General features: G+C 41.2%; 1 protein-coding gene across 6 annotated transcripts in view; it reads left to right on the forward strand.

The window, feature by feature from the left end:
• IRAG1 (inositol 1,4,5-triphosphate receptor associated 1) overlaps positions 1–21,468 on the forward strand; it is a 136,218-nt gene that overhangs the window by 95,827 nt on the left and 18,923 nt on the right. For all 6 annotated transcript variants that reach the window (XM_041729794.1, XM_041729797.1, XM_041729792.1 and 3 more), the window contains exons 12-18: positions 5,899–5,929; positions 8,331–8,471; positions 8,939–9,070; positions 11,584–11,725; positions 17,831–17,880; positions 18,413–18,520; positions 21,178–21,242. In XM_041729794.1, coding sequence (XP_041585728.1) covers positions 5,899–5,929; positions 8,331–8,471; positions 8,939–9,070; positions 11,584–11,725; positions 17,831–17,880; positions 18,413–18,520; positions 21,178–21,242 — 669 coding nt within the window. The remainder of the gene's footprint in view (positions 1–5,898; positions 5,930–8,330; positions 8,472–8,938; positions 9,071–11,583; positions 11,726–17,830; positions 17,881–18,412; positions 18,521–21,177; positions 21,243–21,468) is intronic.

Consider the following 21,468-nt stretch of genomic DNA (forward strand, 5'->3'; position numbering starts at 1 on the left):
AAAATAAAAAGAGTAATAAAGAGCCACATACGGTGATCCTACCTCAAAGAGCAGGTGGGTTTTACAGGTGGGCATGAGGTATCACCAGAGGCTCATGGCAGCAGAGAGTGGTGGACTTTGGCCCAGGAGAAATGGTTTCAGTCCAAGATCTATCATTTACCCATAACTGAGAGATTCTAGGTCTGATACCTGCATAAATAGAGATGTAGAACATTTGGAACCACACGAAGGATTGCTTAGAAAATCTACCAGGCTCTTCCACACACAGGAAGAAAATGACTTCACCTGCCAAATGTCAGCTTCCTCACCTATACAACAGGAGTATAAGTGCTGTCATTGGTAGGATGCTGCCCTAGCTAAAAAAGAGTATGGTAGCAGGGACTTAAGACCATGTCAGCACATGACAGACCCTTGATAACTGTATTGAAAAGTGAATAGTGGGCAGCCCAGGTGGCTCAGCAGTTTAGCACCGCCTTTGGCCCAGGGTGTGATCCTGGAGACCTGGGATCAAGTCCTGCGTCGGGCTCCCTGCATGGAGCCTGCTTCTCCCTCTGCCTGTGTCTGTGCCTCTCTCTCTCTCTCTCTCTCTCTCTCTCTCTCTCTCTGTGTGTGTGTGTGTGTGTGTGTGTGTGTCTCATGAATAAGTAAATAAAATCTTTTTTTAAAAAAGTGAAAAGTTTGGAGTATAAAGGAGAAAAGGGAGGAAGCTACTAAGCAATAGGAATTGGGTGGGTGTCTGCAATTGAGGCATCCTGCCAAGCCCAAGTAACCTGGAGACTAAATTATTGGGGGCCTGGGAAAGGCCATTAGGGAGAGCAATCAGACAGAACTCCCTGATTTGTGGGTAAATATGAAAGGAAAACAAGTTTTGCCCAGGGGATGTGATGTGTTCAGAATGCACACTATAATCACCTAAAACACAGAGTCATCAGGACAATATTCAGCAACTAAGCCAGCATTAGGAAAAGTGCCAGAAACAAGTCAGAAGCAGGCTGCATCCACAGCTGGAGGAGGGTGTGGGTTGGGCCAGTTCATCTCAGGGAAGGCAGAGAGGGGCTGTCCAGAGGCAGGAAACCAAAGGAAAAGCACTACAGCACACTGAGAGCATGTTTACATGCTGTGTCTTTTGGTGTTTGTAACAACCCAGTGAGGCAGAAATGGAAGATTTTATCTTCAGTGAGGGAAGAGGCAAAGCAACACGCTAACAAGTGACAGAGTCAGGAACTGAATTCAAGGTGGGCTGATTTCAGACCCAATGACTTTCTATCTATACCAGAGGCCTGTCACAAGTACCAGAAGAATCACTGGTACCCTTTTGTCTGTAAGGGAAAAAGCTGGTGAATAGTGTGATTGGCTCCTTTTTTCTCAGTAAAGGTGAAGATAATTAGTATCATTGGAGCTCACCTCCAGCTAATTAAATTCTCTCAGCTTCCCCAGGGTAGGGAAACTGAGCTGTTCTATCTTCTTTGAGTAAGTTAATAGCCACTAGCTACCAACCATGAGGCTGGACTGAGTCTGCATGGGCCTACATGGTCAAGGAAGAAGATCAGCTTCTGAACATGTGGTCCAGGCTCTCAGAATGAGGTCAGTAGCTTTCATGCATTGTGTCAATTGCCATATTGCCCAAACTCCCTGCTTCAACCACCAAACCAGGCTCTCTGCTCCTGGCCTTGGGTAAAGGCTGTTTGCAGCTTAGGCCCTCGGCTGGGCCAAGAACTCCCTACCCTTGGTTTGGGGCTTGGGATAGATAGGCAAACAGTTGCCCAGCAGAAGGAAGCCAGAGCTTCAAGATTCCTTCCCCTAGAAAAAGTGTGGAGAAATTACATTTGAGTTTTAATATGGGGTTGGTTTCATGATCTATATGGGCTATGTGAATTGGGACTGGACCATATCACGAAGGAGCTCATGGAGTCAACAAGTGGAATGAATTCAGTAGAAAACCCAGGTCTAGAACCCAAATTAGGGACATAGTCAGTGGTTGATTAACAAGAGTGTAGAGGACATGCCACTGAGTCAAACACCAATTGGAGCAATAAATAGGCATTAATCAATAAGTAGTCATTGAGTGCCTCTTATGTACTAGACATTAGAATGGAGAACAAGCAGACACAGTCTTTTTTCTTATGGCACCTACGTTCTAGGTGGAGAGACAAATATTATTCAAGTAACTAAATGAACAATTTCAGATAGCAAAACTGCTAAGACCAAAGGATAGGCACATATAGAGAATGACACAGGAATGGAACATTGGTAGATGGTCAAGGAAGGCCTCTGTGATAAAGTAGTAATTAATATGAGACATGCAAATCACAAAATGAAGCCATTCATGCAAAGATTTTGGTGAAGACATTTCCAGGCAAAAAGCACAGTAATTTCAACAAATGGTGCTAGGATGATTCAATGCAAAAGAGTAAAGTTGGAATAACTTTAACCTCACACAATACACAAGAGAAAAAAACATGATGAAGACATTTCCAGGCAAAAAGCACAGTAATTTCAGCAAATGGTGCTAGGATGATTCAATGCAAAAGAGTAAAGTTGGAATAACTTTAACCTCACACAATACACAAGAGAAAAAAAATGATGTAATAAATGTCTTAATATCAATGTCAAAAAAAATACACAAGAGAAAAAAACAGATGAATAGTATTTCATCAAAGTTAAAAACTTTTTGCAGGGACACCTGCTCAGTGGTTGAGCATCTGCCTTCGGCTCAGGGTATGATCCTGGAGTCCCCGGATCGAGTCCCACATTGGGCTCCCTGCATGGAGCCTGCTTCTCCCTCTGCCTATGTCTCAATCTCTCTCTCTCTCTCTCTGTCTCTCTGTCTCTCTCTCTCTCTGTCTCTCATAAATAAATAAAATCTTTTTAAAAATAAAATAAAAATAAAAATTTTTATGATGCAAGCAATACCATTAAGAAAAAAATCAAGAAAGATATCAACCATCACTCATCAAACCCACAGAATGTGACAATATTTGCAAATCATGTATTTGATGAGTGATTTGTTTCCAGAATATACAAAGAACTCTCTAACTCAATGAAAATATAACTAATTTGTTTTAAATGGTAAAGTAGACATTTATTCAAAGAATATATATGAGGGGTCAATAAACACTGGAAGGATGTTCAATGTCATTATTATTTAGGAAATTGCAAATCAAAATGTTTATGAGATATCATTTCACATCTACTATAATGGCTACAATAAAAAAGGTAGACAATAACTAAATATTGGTGAGGATGTGAAGAAACCAGAGTCTTTGGTAAAGTAGTGTAGCTTTGGAATAACAGTTTGTCAGTTCTTCAAAAAGTTAATATGGAGGGGATCCCTGGGTGGTTCAGTGGTTTAGTGCCTGCCTTCAGTCCAGGGCATGATCCTGAAGTCCCGGGGTCAAGTCCCACATCAGGTTCCCAGCATGGAGCCTGCTTCTCCCTCTGCCTGTGTCTCTGCCTCTCTCTCTGTGTATCTCTCATGAATGAATAAATAAAATCTTTCTTAAAAAGTTAAATATGGAGTTACTATATGGTCCAGCAATTCCATTCATGGGTATATAACAGAGAGAAATGAAAATATGTGTCTACCCAAAAACTTATACATAAATGTTCAATAACAGCATTTTTCATAATAGCCAGAAAGTGGAAATAACCCAAATGTCCAGTGAATGGATAAATAAAATATATATCCACACAATGGAATATTATTCAGCCATAAAAATGAAGTATTAATATATTCTACTACATGGATGAACCTGAAAATATTATGCTAAGTGAAAGAAGCCAGTCACAAAAAGCCACATGTTGTATGATTCCATTTATATGAAATTTTCAGAATAGGGACATCCATAGAGTGAGAAAGTAGATTAGTGATTGCCTAGTGCTGGGAATGGGGGCTGGGGGAGTTGGAGAGTTGATTACTAATGGGTACAGGGTTTTTTGGGGGGATGATGAAAAGTTCCAAAATTGACTATAGTGATTGATGGTTGTATAATTCTGTGAATATATTAAAAATTACTGTATTACAAGTTGTAAAGGGATACATTTTATGGTGTGTGTATTATATTCCAAATAAAGCTATTACAAAAGAGTGGGGGCGGGGAGGAAAGAATAGTAAATGCAAAGTCCCTGGGGCCACAGTGAAATGTGTCTGAGGAACAGAATGGCCAATGGGAGTAGAGAATGGGAAAAGGAAAGTCTGGTAGGGGCTGGTTCACAGAAGACCTTGATTTTAGTCTAAAGGTCTATTTATGGGGGTTTAAATTCTGAGGCAGGCATTGCCATCCCAAAGTCTCATTTGTACACCACAAGCTGGGCTTCCTTCTTTTTTGGAGGCTCATGGCTCTGCCCCCTGGCTCTCTCTACCAGTTCATAAGATAGAGCTCTCTGCATCAGGAACTGGCCATGTTATGTGGCTTTTTAAAACTTAAATCACACCTCAAGTCCTCAGGGCTTTGCACATTTTAAAAAATTGTGTTCTATGGCAAAAAAGCAGAAAATGAAATTATCAAAATAGTAGGCTTTGTTATAATGAATGTATATTTCACATACTATCCAAATAAAGCCAAGAGTCAAAGGCAAGCTCAACGAGTTTTGATAAATTTGTTTAAGCAATATGTGTTCTATATGACAGTCAAGATTATGTTGGCTGACCCAACAGAGGAAAAGGCTTGAGGGGTGGGGTTGTAACAAGCATTGTAAGCATCAAACATCTTTTCAGTTGTTTGTTCCATGCTCTGTACTCTGCTGACTTGATGGCCATGGGGTCTTGTTGCCTCATCCTCACAGGAAGGCTCTCACAGTCCTTTGTCAGGGGTGAGAATCAGTCCCTTGCAGAGATAACTGACCCCTACCTTTGCTCTTGGGGTCCCTCCACACCCGTCAAAGGGAGGAAGCTGTGTTTCCTGAGAATCTTATCGATGGCATGCTCTGTTGCCAAGTCCTGTGACGCTGGTAGGACCCCTCCCAGTCCTCCCACCCCAGTACAGGAAAGGGCCCGTGCATTATTTACATTGTCTGGGTTTCAGAACAGGACTAGCTTTAGTCACCAGCAAGAACAGCAGCAGCAGCAGAGTGAGTGTGCAGAAAAAAAGACTGTTAACTGTGGGAACCACACATGAAGAGGAATCCCTCGGAATGACCTCTGTTCTGGGTGGGACTTTCTTGCCTGGTCTCTAATTCTAACCATCAGAGGAGGATCTCACTGTGGAAGAACTCTGGCCTTGTATTCGCTGGCCCACATGCACTCTTGTCACAACCCTTAGAGACAGGAGGAGGGTCAGGCTTTGCAGACCTAGGTAGCCCCCCCAAAATTATAAAGGCCTTCAGATGTGTATGGTTTATAAGTATGTAGCACTGCATTTTCTAAGTCCTCACAGTAAGCCTGTGAATTAGTCATAATAAAAGCTAGCATCTCTTGAATGCCTACTCAGTGTGGATGTCATGTATATACAAATATGTACACATATACACATTTATACATATATACATATGTGGATGTCATGTATGAACATAGACACACAAATGCATTTATACATACATATGTATATACATTTATTCTTTATAACACTCCTACAAGGTAGATATTACCATTTTAAAGATGAGCAAACTTCATAATAACTTACATAAGTTGTCCAAAATCACAGATAGTACAGGTGCTGTTGGAGGACTGATGCCAGGATCTAATATTTTCCACCACACAAGGAAGTGTGTGGAGTCAGTATCCGGGCAAATATCTCATGGATTACAATGCTCACACACAGGGTACCTGCGTCTTTTCCATCTCACCAATTCTTCTTACTACATTCCTGTAAATACAGGTCTGCTGGTTGTTCAAAATTACCTTTTACTTTATTTCATAGGTTGGATATAGTTCATTTGCATGTCTTTTCTTTTTCACAGTGCCCCTCCGCTCACTGAAAAGGAAGTTGAGGTAAGTGATTCCAGTGCTTTATGAAATTTAGTGCCTGGATTTGACTGGGTTTATTGAAAACATCCCCTTCTCTATCCCCTGCACCCTGACAATTTTGTATAAAAATGAGAATGGTTGACTGTGAGGTAATATGGAAACTGTAATCAGCCCTACTGAACTGCTGAGACTCTCACCCCAGGTAATGGAAGATTTTGGCAAATATGGTCAGAGATGAGTAGGTAGCTGGAAATTCCACATTTTTTCAAGGGTGGTTTATGCTCTTTAAAATAATGACTTAGATACACAAAGTTAGCTAGGAGGCTACAGAATTGAATCAAATTTATTTCAAAATTATTAACAGATGGTCAGATTTCAAGTTATCAACTTTGGTTCCCAGGAAGAAGGTACTTCCCTTTTGAGGATTCCAAACATAAGGAAGGTAGCTCCAGCCAAGGTGGGAGGCTATCCTGTCAACTCACCAACTTTCCCTGATTCCTTCATTACTCCCCACTCAGGGCCTCCTTGTCTCTGTAGAGATGCCATCCCAATGGGGTTGGTGAATGAGCTGAGAGGAACTTGTCTGCATTTCATTCTGCTGAAGGAGTAGAATAGATGGATAAAGAGAGTGCATCTCAGGTGAGGTGGTGAGGACCTCTGATCCAGCACTAGTTTGTTTCCAAGACAATTATGTTGGAGTTCATAGAAGGAAGGGAGTAGAACATGGATGAGTTCAGGAATCTCTTCACTACAAGTTGGGAGGATAAAAGGTCTTATAGTTTTTTTAGCAGGATTTGCCACTGATGATAAGAAAATGAACATGCCCTTCCTGAGACCCAGTGGACTGGATAAGCAGAGGAAGACAGACCATGTGAAGTGTTTGCCAGAGATAGCAACAATTACCTTGCACACAGATACTGCACTTACAGTTCATCACACACTCCTATCCATCCTTTCAGCTGATTCTCCAATCAGCACAGAGAAATCAGCAGAGCAGGAATTAGAACAAAGGAGGAAGCCAATGATGAAATAATTTAGCTAAGGTCCTATACCAAGTGCTTAGCAGAACCAACATTTAGACTCAAATATTCTGACTGAATTTAGGACTCTTTATGTCACACTGCTATGAAGGGGATAACCCAGGTCTAGAAAAATAAACAATGAATATTATTGATAAACTTGGCTGGACTAAGGCTTGGGTAGGACAGAAAATCCCCACCCACTGACAATGGTGAAGATGGGCGGTGTGTGGTTTGTTTAATGGCCAGCTCCTATCCACAGATGTATACTGACACAATCAGCACTCAGCATGATGACAGTAGCACAGGCTTTGAAATAAAATAGTCTAAGGTTGAATCCTGGCTCTACTACTCCATGTTACCTTGAACAAGTTAATGACCTCCCTGGTCTCAGGCTCTTTACCCACAAAGTGGCCATAACAGTTCCTATTGCAGAGGCTTGTTGTGGGGTTAAATGAGCCAAGGTGCACAGAACCCACAAGAGTGCTAGTACAGAGTAGATGCTCAATGAGGACTAGCTCCCAATATTGCTGTCATTGTTATTGGGTCAGTTTGAGGCCTTCAGTTCTCTGTCTGGAGATGTCTACCCACTGTGGACTATATCACATGAATTCAGAAGTTCAGAGAGTTAGCTCACCCCAAGGGTATAAATCTGCTATCACTTGACTCAGGGCAAATGAAGGATGTATAAATGAAGACTACTGCCTCTTCCTGTGTAGAGTCCATCTGTCTATTTCTCCTCCCCGGTAGTTTCCTATTATGCCAAGAGTTTCATGTTTGCTCAATCCACCTTGCAGTTTCATTCATTCATCCTGCATTTTTGGCACGGAATATTTGTTCCAGAAAATTTCTCCAGACAGAAGCATATTTGGCCTTATTTAATCTCCTGGCAGCTTCTTAAAGCTGCTTTCCATGTAGGATCCATAACACTCAGGCAAGATGCCGGTTGAAGTTTGCTTTAAGTCAACAAGGCTTACATTTTAAATGGAGTTTCTTTAAATACAGTGGTTACACGCAAAACCTTCAAATTTCACGTGCAATAAATCCTAGCATGAATCCAAACTGCTTACACAATCAGCTATGTTGGCCTGAGTTTACCTACACCTAAATACAGGATGTTATTTTCTTAAAATTCAGGAAAAAGCAAAGTGTTATTCTCTTTTATTATTTTTTAGTAAAATGCATTTGGTCTTCTGGTTCTGGAAAGGACCTAGCATGGACCTCAGGTTACTATTTCACTGTCTTTTGTGTAGTTTACTGTGAAAGGAGGATTTCACTTGTACACAGCTGCTTTGGTGACTGGTTCTAGGTAATGTTGTAAAATACTCATGCAAGAAACACATCTATGATCTTGTTTCCTATAATAACTCCTCCTAGCACCTCTCCTACACTTTTGTTCCCAACAGAACGTGTTTGTACAACTGTCCTTGGCCTTTAGAAATGACAGCTATACTCTGGAATCTAGAATTAACCAGGCTGAAAGGGAACGCAACCTAACAGAGGAGAATACAGAGAAGGAACTGGAAAACTTCAAAGCTTCCATTACGGTAATTGTGGAGCCTGATGGGAGAATCCTTGGAGGGGGGACTGTTTCCTAGGGCTATGACAGGTGTCCTGCTTTTCTCAGTCGCCAAGTAGAGTTTCCTGACATGAGAAATCATGCCAAGGCCCTGAGTCAGACAGTCTTCCTCAGAGAGCTTGGAGGAACTAAGGCAGAGACCTGAAAGTCTGTTTACCTCAGGGCTGTAAGGTCTGAGCCCTTGGCAGCTTCTCAAGAGGAGACTGGATGACCTGGGATGGCAAAGGGACTGAAGACTTGGACGTGACTCCTTTCTTTCAGGTCAGGCAGATATAGAGTATCCACACTGAGCTTCTCCATCTCCAAAAGGTATAGCTCAGACCCTACAGTGGCCACTCTTTTCAGCTAGAATGGGGACCAGGTCTTGTCTTATGACAGCTCAAGTCAAGTCTTGGTATGTGAGGTCCCCAGCTGATGTACCTTCTTACTTCCCAGTCCTCAGCTTCACTATGGCACCACTGTGAGCACCGGGAGACTTACCAGAAACTGCTGGAGGATATTGCTGTCCTGCACCGTTTGGCTGCACGCCTCTCTAGTAGAGCTGAGATGGTGGGGGCTGTCCGCCAGGTGAGCCTCCCCAGCTCCCAGCCCTCTGACTAGCTCAACTCTGCCCACAGTAACTAGAACAATAATGTAAGCAATGACAACTATAGATCCCACTTACTGATGGCTTCCTCTGTGCCAGACATCCTATGTACATTATTGCGTTTTACTGAGTATTTCTGGTGGACCTCTAAAACCTTAAGGTGGTTCCTTGGAAAAAGCTTTCTGTGGGCATATAAGTTTGGGAACTGCTATGTACTATCTTCGTTTCTTGGTACATATTCCTAGTACATATTGGCATTCTCAAGGCATTGAGAAATCCTATAGTAAAGAAGCCTTTTGAAAACTTTACCTGTGCATTTCTTAAACGTATTTGACTGAAGAACCATAAGATACCTATTTTCTCATAAAATACCTATTTAGCTTTCATGGAACTAGTATTTGGCAAAGATGCTTTAGGAAAAACTGCTTTGTTTCATTTAATCCTCCCAGCAACTCTGTAAAGTAGTATCCTTTCCCCACAATGAAGATATGAAGTTTCAGAAAGGTAATAGCACTAGTAAGTGGCAGAGCTGGGGTGCAGAGCCAGATTTGGCTCCCTCTCAGCCACTTTGAAGTCCTAAAGCACACAGAGCACGGTCCTGATCCAGGATGGTGTCATGAGAGATCAGACTGCCTGAGGCTTCGTCTTGGCTCCACCAGCATTCACTGCTAGTTACTCAAGCTAGTTACTGAGCTTTCTGTGTTCCAACTTCTCCAACCAATATGGATGATGATAGTATCTGCCATATAAGGTTACCATAATATTTGCAAAGCACCTAGATGTTATTATCACTGCTACTAGTACCATGCTTGCCTGTCATGTTGCATTGGTTGCATCAGCAGCGTGTTCCTGAGGCAGAGCCTAGAGCAGTTCTTGCAGAATGAAGGAAGGACAAGCCACTGGGCTGTCCCACCCCTGTGTTCTTCCGGAGAAAGGACACCTGACTCAGCAGCACACCCAGGAAGTCACTCTGGCTAGGAGAAGCAACAAAGGGGGAGCTTACAGGAAGTGGCTGGTCCCAGCTCCTGGCTGCAGGGAATTTTTCCAGGGAATACACACTGAGCATGTCCCTGTGTGGCCGACAGAGCCCAAGCTAGGCTCACAGAGGGATCCAAGGAGGATAAGCAGAGGAAACTTCCTCGTTCTATATGGTCCTCCCAAATGGGTTTCTGGGCCCATGTGCTAACGGCAGTCTTCAGCCTTCTCCACATGGGTTTCCCAGCCTTTACTTCCATGTCTCAGTTTTCATCTTTCTCTCTGGTCCCACCAGACTGGTTCTAGTATTTCTCCTATCTTTCCTAGTTATACCCACTGCCACCAGTCTCACTCCTTTCAGTCTGGTCTCCTCTGGTGACCTATGTCACCTTAAGATATTTGATGGTTCCGGGGATCCCTGGGTGGCGCAGCGGTTTGGCGCCTGCCTTTGGCCCAGGGCGCGATCCTGGAGACCCGGGATCGAATCCCACATTGGGCTCCCGGTGCATGGAGCCTGCTTCTCCCTCCGCCTGTGTCTCTGCCTCTCTCTCTCTCTCTGTGACTATCATAAATAAATAAAAAAAAAATTTAAAAAAAAAAAAAAAAAAGATTGCTTTAAAAAAAAAAAAAAAAAAAAAGATATTTGATGGTTCCTCTTTTCCTTCAGAAAAAGTCCAAATCCCTTAGTCTTACATTCAAGGTCCTTAACTACCCAGCCCTAACTACCTTTTCTTTCTGCAAACAAACTCAATTGCTTGCCGATTCCTACATAAGTAGGATGACCTGTACTTTTCTGGCTATCCAGTCCTGAAACATGCCTATTGTCCCAGCATAATTATTTTTTTAAGATTTTATTTATTTATTTGAGAGAGAGAGCACAAGGAAGGTGGAGAGGCAGAGGGAGAAGCAGGCTCCCCACTGAGCAAGGAGCCTGAGTGGGGTTTGATCTCAGGACTCTGGGACCATGACTTTAGCTGAAGGCACATGCTTAACTGACTGAGCCACTAGGCACCCCTAGCATAATTCTTAATAGCACCCCTTTCACCTTGCAAAGACTGCTGTCTGAAGAATAAACTGCCACCTAGGTACAAGCCCTGTGATGTCCTGTCCTAGGTACAAGACCTGTAATGGACCTTTGCTCTTAGGAGAGTCCTCTGGCCTGAATCTTTTTGTCCCTCCTGCCTATATCAACATGCCCAGATGCTGCCCACACCCTCCATCCACTTCATTCTACCTTCAAGGAAGCTTCCCTGATCCATTCTCTCAGCAGATATTACTTTTCTCCCTCTCATCTCCTGAGGCATTGTGGCTGTGCTTGTTCTTGTCCTGCTGAATGCAAATGCCTCAACTCTCCTCTCGGCTCACATCACAGACAGCAAACTCTTAGAGGGTAGGTGCATCTAAGATTGGTCTCTGAATCCTTTTGATTTTCCCAGCCCAGAGGCTAGCTTAAAGCAAACAAGTAACAACAAGCTTTTCCTCCAACTGCCCTGTGTGCTTATGCTCTCCTTTTCTGCAGGAAAAGCGTATGTCAAAGGCAACAGAGGTAATGATGCAGTATGTGGAGAATCTGAAGAGGACGTATGAGAAAGATCATGCAGAGCTCATGGAGTTTAAAAAACTTGCAAATCAGAATTCAAGCCGCAGCTGTGGCCCCTCTGGTAAGGAACTTGGCTACTGCCCCCATTATGGCCCTGCAATGATGGTTCTAGGCCAGGATCACATTTATCAGTGCAGACTGAGGACATGCTTCTAGTTGAGCAAGGCTCACTTCTCCTGCCCAGTGCTGCCTGTAAGGGCCTCATAGCAGCTCTTCCAGTATGCGTAGGGGCCTAGAACAAGAAAACATGAACACTCCCAAAGCAACTCCTGACACAGTTAACCACAGCATTCGACCACTGAATGAAGCCCACAGGCTGCAAGAGCTCACTCTACTTCATGAGAATGACAGACTCCAGACCTTACAGATTTTGTGCTTTGGGGCCAACACATACTAAGGAATTTGGGCTTTATCTTGGAAAGCATTAGGGATCCAACCAAAGATTTCAGTCAGGGAAATGACATGTTCATATATGGAGTTTAGAATATTCACTCTGACTATGTGTGACAGTTACATTAGTGCGATAGAGCCAGAGACAGGAAAACCCACAAAGCTGCTATTACAATAGTCCAGGTGAGAGATGAGTCTGGGCAGTGGGGTGTAGCATGAGATCCTGGTGAAAGGAGATATTGCTGAGATAAATAGCAGACTCAGGGTCAAGAAAAATGTTTTAAAGAAATACTCTTTAAAAAAGTGTTCTATACAATTGCTATAGGAGCACAGAGATGATTCTGCTTGAGGGAGTCAAAGACAGTTTTACAAAGGGATAGCATCTTTCAAAGTAAAAATAGGCATTCTTTAGGCAAGAAGGGGAAACCCATCCCAGGTAGAGGAAACTGTATACAGAAGGTACGGTTGGAATGGGAAGAGTATGAAACAAAGAATTTGATGTGGTTGCAGTGTAGAGAGTATGATGATGACAGGTTGAAGGTAAGCCTTGGTAGGCCAGGGCCATATGCCAGGCTATGCTAATAATTTGGACCTTTGTCCTCAAGGCCATGAAGAGGCACTGATGAGTTTACACCATCTAATACAGTCAGATTCTATTTTCAGAAGATTTCTCTGACTTCAGAGTGGACAATACATTAGGAAAGTGTAGACACTGAGATCTGGAGAGACAAGTCAGGAGGTACTTGCAGCAGTCCAGGAGGAGGAGGATGGTGCCTCGGACCAGGATCTCTCCTTGAGAGCTGCCGGGGTCTAGGCTCTGGCTGTTGAGGATGGTGCTAGCAGAGAAAACAGAACTTTTAGTGACAGGAATCCTTGTGGAATGCAAACATCCGTGTTACCAAAAGCAGGAGGAGGGAAAGTATAACAGATGGAGAAACCTTTATAAACAGGAGGTTTCACAAGTTTCCTGGGGAATATCAGTGACACTTTCCAGAGTCCAAAGGCAGTATACACATGCTCCAGACTGTCTGTTTTTGATCTTGGCAGCAAGACTCCTGACCCACATGTATCTAGGCCTATAGCAAACTGGTTTGACTGGTTTCTGTCAGTGTTGAGAGTTGGGGAAATTACCACCAAAGAAATCCTAATATGTGGGCTCTTGCATTACTGTCCTGGAAGGAGCAAAATTTCCTATAAACTGCCTTATCCAAGATTTATGGAATGAACAGTTACCCATGAGTTTAATTCATTCATTCTAAGGACATTTATTGAGCACCTTTGCTGTGCCTCACATAACACTAAATATAGAAGTAAAGACACATGGTTAGTGAGATCCAAAGGAACCCCCAGCTTGTGCAGAGGTCAGAGCAGTATAACCAGCCCAGTGACAAAAGTAAGCAGATTCCTATAGAGAGCATACTGTAGAGTTCCACATTTAGTCTGAGGACATGAGAAAGTACTTACAATAAGAAGAGAGATGGTAACCGAGTCTTAAATGCTGAATAAGTGTTTTTCAGACATTTGTTCCCACTCCACTATCTCTCAGCCTGGGCTGATGCAGAGGGGCCAGCAACCACCTAACAGGTGTGTCTACTGGATACTCTAAGACCATTGCCTAATAATGTTTATTTTTAAGGCTTTATATGACTTCTGGCAATCTTTGTCTGTGTCTGAGACTCTGAAGACTACAGTGAAATAAAAATATCTCTGATTCAGAGCAGCCCAGGTGGTTCAGCAGTTTAGCGTCGACTTCAGCCCAGGGCATGATCCTGGAGACCTGGGATGGAGTCCCACATCAGGCTCCCTGCACGGAGCCTGCTTCTCCCTCTGCCTGTGTCTCTGCTTCTCTCTCTTCTCCCTCTCTCTCTCTCTCTCTCTCTCTCTCTCTCTCTCTGTGTGTGTGTCTCATGAATAAATAAATAAAATCTTAAAACAAATCTCTAATTTAAAGAAAAGTGTTACACATTTTTAAAAATCAATTACTTTTTCTGAATATAAAACATACTGATTGTCTGCATTTTGGATTATTTCCTTAAGATGGATTTCTAAAAGTGTAAATATTAGCCCTGGGGAAAGAAATTTTCATAATGCTCTTAAAGCAAACTATTTTCAAATAACCCATTGATATTTAATGGGTAACAATAATGCTCAGTTCATTGTGCCATTGACATTCTTGTCCTTTCCTTTAAAAATATTTTTAACTTTGATGGGCCAAGATTATATTTCATCTCACAGTTTTAATTTGTATTTTTTTATCTTTTCAATTATTTTCTGAATATTTATATTTCTACTTTTATAAATTCTCCATTGTATCTTTTGCCTGCTTATAAGTTTGGCATTTTATTAATTTGTATGAATGCTTCAATATATAAAAAATATCTTCTGGTTCTGTAATTTTGGCTGACTGGAAAACTTGAAACTCCTTGACCACAAGTACTAGACATTTCTGCTAGATAAAATAAAGCAAACATTAGTCTAAAAGAATAGCTGAATCTACAGGAAAAGAAATTGAAATACTCAGATACAAGAAAAGAAAGGAGAACTGAAACCTGCAGCTTTCTTGGGGATAAGAGTCAGCTTCAATCATCTGGGTGCTGGGCTTTTGCACTTGCATGCAATCTGAGCTGAGATCTCAAACACCATGACACAGAGTTGACTCTGAGACTCCCATAGAAAGTTAAGATTTTCCAAGGACAGCTTCTTTAGATAGAACTTGAACAAGAAGAAAACACTTGCCAAACAGAGACACAAATCAAGAAGTCTGTTTCATCCTATAGCAGGAGAAAAACTTCCTCCTTTCTTGTAGGAAAAGTGTATGCCATGATAGAAATCATGGTACAATATGCAGAGAATCTGAAAAGAACATCATAGGAACATTCAGAAACAAACATAAAGCCACTCTGGAGAGGCACATCCTTCACCCGGGATACACAAAATTCTTCTGATGCCTCACTAAAGGTGATTTTACAATATGGAATTATAAAATAAATAAGAGTCTACCCTGAACAAGAATCATCAGACACACTAAACAACAGGATTATATCCTAAGGATTTCAGAAAATAGAACAATCTGATAATTTTTTAAAAGATATGTTTAAAAATCAATAGAAGCATGAAACAATGAATCAAAAACATGAGAATAGGGTGCCTAAGTGGCTCAGTTGGCTAAGCATCTGCCTTCAGCTCAGGTCATGATCCCAGAATCCTGGGATCAAGTCCATCATCAAGCTTCATGCTCCATGGGGAGCCTGCTTCTCCCTCTCTCTCTGCCTGCCACTCCCCCTGCTTGTGCTCTATCAAAATAAATAAATAAAATCTTTTTTTAAAACATGAGAATAAAATGCAATTATCAAAAAAGAATAAAATAGAACTAGAAATGAGGGAGAGAATCATGGAAATTAAAACCTCAGTAGTTTAGGTGTGGTAGGTACTATAGTGGTGGTAGTTACCATAGTGGAGATTCCAGATCTCCTTTTAGGCACACTTCTCCATCCCCTTTAAGTTAGGTGATGCCATGTGATTTGGCAAATAAAATGTGAGTAGAAGGACATGTATCACCTTTGAGCTGAGGCCTTTAAGAAACTAGTGTGCAATTTACCCTATGTTTCTTTCTCCTCACATGACAATCATCTCTACTCCAGAATAGTAGAAGCTCCGTTAATCTGAGCCCAGAGTGAGGAAATGGAGAGCAGAGCTTGATGCCAACTCAGAAGCAAATGGACATGTAACATAAGGAGGAAATAAATCTTTATTGGTATAAGCCACTAAGACTTTGGGGTTTGTTCATTATAGTAGCATAATCTAGCTTATTGCTGAAGATAGATTTGAGAAAGTTGTTCAAAATGCAGTTCAGAATGATAAATTGATTAAAAAATATGAAAGAAATGCTATAAGATATGGGATACAGAGCATAAAATGGAAAAATTCCAAACACATTTTTTAGTGGATCCACAAGAGAAGAATGGGAAAGAGAAAATGTTCAAAAAGATTTACCAGATCCTGAGAATTTCCCAGAACTAAAGAAAGACATAAATCATTGGATTCAGAAAGCACAGTGAATTGCAAGCAGAAAATATAAAAACACATCAAAGATGAAGTAAAAATTTAAAAGTAACTGGAGAGATAAGACAGGATTTACAAAAGACTGACAATTCTCAGTTGCAATAGTGATACCAAAAGACAATAAAGTTAAAGAAAAAATAACTGGTCAACCTAGAGAAAATACAACCAGCTAAACTGTGATGCAAGCTTGAAGGTTAGGTAAAGATATTTGAGACAACAATTGAGAAAGTTTACCACTCAGATCTTTGCCAAAAAAACAACTAAAGGATTACATAGGGAAAAATAAAATTGAGATCAAAAGAAAGGAATAGAATGCAAGAAGGAATGGTGATCAGACATTTGTAAATGTGGGTAGATCTAAACAAGCATTAACTGTATAAAACAACAATCATAATAATATGGGATTACAAAAACAAAGTGAAACAAAAATATTGAAAAGCAATATAATTTGAGATTCGAGGGAGTTATTTTAAGATTTAATTAGGAAAAGAAGAGAAATCTTGATTAATTTAGAATTTAAAGTCATGTAATATGTTACAAATTTAAGTGGGCACACTATAGATTAGAACCAAAATGTATAACTTCTAAACCAATGTGCGGGGAATGGGGTGACTGGGTGATGGGCACTGAGAGGAGCACTTTACAGGATGAGCACTGGGTGTTATACTATATGTTGGCAAATTGAACTCCAATAAAAAATTTACAAAAAATTAATTAAAAAAATAAACCAATGTGTGGGCTAGGAAGGGTGGAAAAAATCAATGAAGTGAGGTAAATAGAAAACAGGGGGGAAATTAGCTATTTACTTTTTTTTAAAAGATTTTATTTATTTATTCATGAGAGACAGAGAGAGAGAGAGACAGAGAGACAGGTGGGGGGCAGAGACACAGGCAGAGGGAGAAGCAGGCCCCATGCAGGGAGCCCGATGTGGGACTCAATCCCAGGACTCCAGGATCATGTCCTGGGCCAAAGGCAGGTGCTAAACCACTGAGCTACCCAGGGATCCCCAGCTATGTACTTTTTAAGAGACATTTAAAAGACATGGCTATAAGGGATAAACAGATATAAAAGCTAGATGATATTGGTCAAACTGAAAGTGAAATTGAGCTTTCAAAAACCTTTCTCTGCACATATTGGTGTTTTCTGGTGACAGTATTAGCATAATGTAGTGCAAAACATTTCATATAAATTTTATCACTTAATATATGCACTAAGGAGGCAAAAATCCTGAGATGCTGGTTTCCTTTGTTTTATAGATGACTTATTGAAACCACTCTGTCAACAAGTTTCCATTTTTTACTCACACCATACCTTACTCACACCTTGCTCATAATTTACCTGAAGGTATATCTTGAATGAGTGAGAAATGACCCAATAAGCCTTGGTGTTGCTACAGGTAGTTTTTCACACTATCCATGGAATTACCAGAGACTTGCAGTGGTGTCAGGTGGATATCAGAGGTCCAAGATGGGTTTTTTAGAGTGCCTAGAGGAGTTAGGATAAAAGTTATGTCCAAAAAAGCTTTACTCTGCAGATAATAGTCTCAGGGAATAGTGTCAAACTCAGTGTTCCCAACACCTAGGCTCTTGGGCTATCCCTTGAGGGCCAGTTCTGACTAATCAATACATTAGCTTAGTTTTGAGCTATCTGTTTTCTGCTGGAGCCTACTCTGAAAACTTACCTGAGTTCTCTTCTCTGTTCCTTCTTGCTGCAGAAGACGGTGTCCCTCGAACAGCCCGGTCCATGTCCCTCACACTGGGAAAGGTATGCATGTTCAAGGAACGCCTAGGCTCCTGGGGGATTACAAAAGAAGTTTCCACAGTTACCCAGAAAGTAATTTATGCTTCGATCCGCAGTGCCAAAGAACCTCTGGACAGCCTCTAATTCAGCTTACCACACTTGCTAGTTAATCCTTCAACCTTCCCTTGCTCATGGTTTCCCGGATTGTATCATTCCCCAATTGAACATGGAATGAGGCATAAACCTTGGTATTCCTTTCCTTTTCCTATACTTTCCAGGGTATTACCCAGATACTGGGGGTCATTTCTGTTCCATTTCTTCAATATATAAGCTAGAATAATAATATGTTGAGAAATCACTCACCACCAACAGAAAACTTGAGTCAACTTTGGCCACTCTTCCCACACCAACCCCCAACACCATTACTACCCCAAAGCCAAAATATCCAGTGAATGTAATTACAGCATTAGGAACTAGCAGGCATTTTCCAGGCCTTTTTGAACTGTGAGTGCTGTTCCCTCCATGACAGTAGGTCTGGTCACTTCTCTTCCCACAGAACATGCCCCGCCGGAGGGTCAGCGTTGCAGTGGTTCCCAAGTTTAATGCCCTGAACATGACCAGCCAACCTCCCAGCTCATCACCCATCCCCTCCTTACCAGCCCTGGTGAGTATGATAATGCCTACCTCTCAGTCCTCTTCAACCTCTCTCTCAGGCTCACTGCTATGGGGGTAACCTAGGTAGGGGCAGGGTCAACAAGGAGAGGAAGTTCCCAGCACAGATTTTGGAGTATGGACTCAAAAAGTTCAATATAGACCAGGTCCCATGTCTTCCACTGCCCTGAGAAGACTCAGTATCCTAGAGCAAGGTTCTGGCAGCTCAAAGAGTGTTCTTTGCAAATGATATCTCTTTCTGTGCTTAAACCACAATCCTTCAAGGTGGCTATAGTGGTTTTTTTCCCACTCTGCAAAGGATTTAAATACCTGATGGTAGCACTGTGTAATGAGTAGTAGGGCTGAGCTTTTAACTCTAGGCTTTCTGATTCTAGGGCCTGAGTTCTTAAACCCAGTGTTATCCTGCATCAATTAATTTTAGCACAAGAAATGAAGCTACTAGAATGCCCATTAATAAGAGATTAGTTAAATATAGACAGCCCTAAAAAGGGCTTTCTATGCAGTCACTAAAAATAACATGAAAAATGTCCATAATTTATTACTAATAAAAAGGAATTAAAAACAGTACATATGGTAGAATTCTGTTTTATAGAGCTTTTTAAAAGAGTATTTTCCTATGTGTAGACATAGCAAATTCTGGACAAATACATGTAAAACTATTAATAATGGTTATATCTGGGCAATGGTAAAACCACAGGTAATTCTTATTTTCTTCTTGATGCCTTTTTATATTTCTATGATAAGAATCTATTGGTTAATAATCAGGAAAAATTCACTTCAATTATTTTAAACATACACAGTTCCTATATAACAAAATATTTTCTGGGGTGCTTGGGTAGCTCATTGGTTGAGCGTCTGTCTTTGGCTCAGGTAGTGATCCTGGGGTCCTGGGATGGAGTCCCGCATGGGGCTCCCTGCAGGGAGCCTGCTTCTCCCTCTGCCTCGGTCTCTGCCTCTCTCTGTGTCTCTCATGAATAAATAAATAATATCTTTAAAAATATATTTTTTCTACATCCCGGGCTTTTATGGATCTGGTTAATATGATCTAAAACTCTTCTAATATTGTCTTAAGTTGCTTCTCTATTGTGTGTCCAAGGCTAGCAGCACTACCCTATAAGGAAACAACCTGATTTTGTGAGCAATAGGTAAAGTAGATTCAAGCCCTATTGTGCCAACAGGTAGCAATAGCTTCTTGCACCTCTTTTTCAATCATCTATGAAATTAACCTAAATTCCCAAATCATTCACTAAAACAAAACAACATAAAAAACAATTTTTTAAAGGACCCTAGGAAGGGCTAGTCAGTGTATTTAATAGACCTATTTCTAATACTATACTAAATGTAAGAATACTGTTTCCAAATATGTAGTTGGCCCTTGAACAATGCAGAGGTTGGGGGGATCCACCCCTACACAGTTGAAAATCTGCATATAACCCCCCCAAAACCTGGCATCAGAAGCCTTACCAATAATACAAATAGTCAATTAACATATTTTGCATGTTATATGTATTATATGCTGTATTCTTATAATAAAGTAAGTTAGATAAAAGATAATATTCTTGGGGCACCCAGGTGGCTCAGTGGTTGAGCATCTGCCTTTGGCTCAAGTCGTGATCCCAGGGTCCTGGAATCAAGTCCGGCATCGGTCTCCCTACAGGGAGCCTGCTTCTCCCTCTGCCTATGTCTCTGCCTCTCTCTGTGTGTCCCTCATGAATAAGTAAATAAAATATTTTTAAAAAGAAAAGAAAATATTCTTAAGAAAGTCATAAGGAAGAGAAAATACATTTATAGTATTGTTCTGTATTTAAAATCCATATATAAGTAGGCCTGCATAGTTCAAACCCATGTTGTTCAAGGGACAACAGTATATTCCTTTAGACTAAACGTTGGCAACCAGGGATATCCATTAAAATCACACAAAGTACTTCTAAAACATTGTCCAGGCCTCACCTCAAGATTCTGAATTGGATTAGTACTTTAAATCTCCTCTGATGATTCTTTTTTAAAAAAATATTTATTCAAATTCAATTTGCCAGATATAGTATAACACCCAGCGCTCATCCCGTCAAGTGCCCTTCTTACCCCCTGGTTATTCTAAGGTGCAGCAGAATTGAGAACCATTTCTTAAGCCAAAGAAACAATGTTGCAACAAAACAATGAGGTAGTCCAGGGGAATTTATTATGAAGACATTTCTCATGGCTTGCAGTTTTAGTAATGACAGGCATCTCCTGAAGATTATGCTTGAAGCTACATCTCCAGGGCAGTGATGGGCCTATGTTTGCTAGGAGGCCTGCTGGTATTTTGTCCAAGTCAGTTAATAGGGGACTGAGAAAAATTGATGGCTCTGCTCCAGAATGGGGCCTCAAAATGTAAATTCTTAAAAAAAATTTTTTTTTTTTTAATGTAAATTCTTCACCCAGGGAAACTTCAGAGAAGAAAAAGGTGCAAGGTGCATGGGCCTCAGAGGGCACTAAGGAATGGAGAACAGGGAAGGCTCAATGCCTGGGTTCAGATGCAGACTAGAAAGCATGGTGGGAGGTGGGGGAGGAAGAACTGAAACAATAGCAGCCCCTTCCCCGCATCATCAGAGATGTAGCAGCTTCCTTCCTAGCTAATCTTCAATTGTCTATCCCCTGTTTTTCATTCAGTCAGAATCACCCAATGGAAAAGGCAACCTACCTGTCACCTCAGCACTGCCTGCACTTTTGGAAAAGTAAGTTTGTTGATTTTCCTCTTAACTTTGGGGATCTCTGAGGAAGTTTTGCTAACTCACCTTTCCTTCTATCCTCACACCCAAAATGTAATGGAAAGAAAATTAAGTTCTAAGGGAAATAAGTGGGACTCTGAGACCCACAAAGATTTCAGAGCCAGTTTGCAATCTGGAACAGGAAGATTCTGTGGCTGACTCTAAGTGTACCTCAGTCTCAGAAGAGCCCAAA

The sequence above is a fragment of the Vulpes lagopus genome, chromosome 15 (assembly GCF_018345385.1).
Source record: "Vulpes lagopus strain Blue_001 chromosome 15, ASM1834538v1, whole genome shotgun sequence".
Taxonomy (NCBI): Eukaryota; Metazoa; Chordata; class Mammalia; order Carnivora; family Canidae; genus Vulpes; species Vulpes lagopus.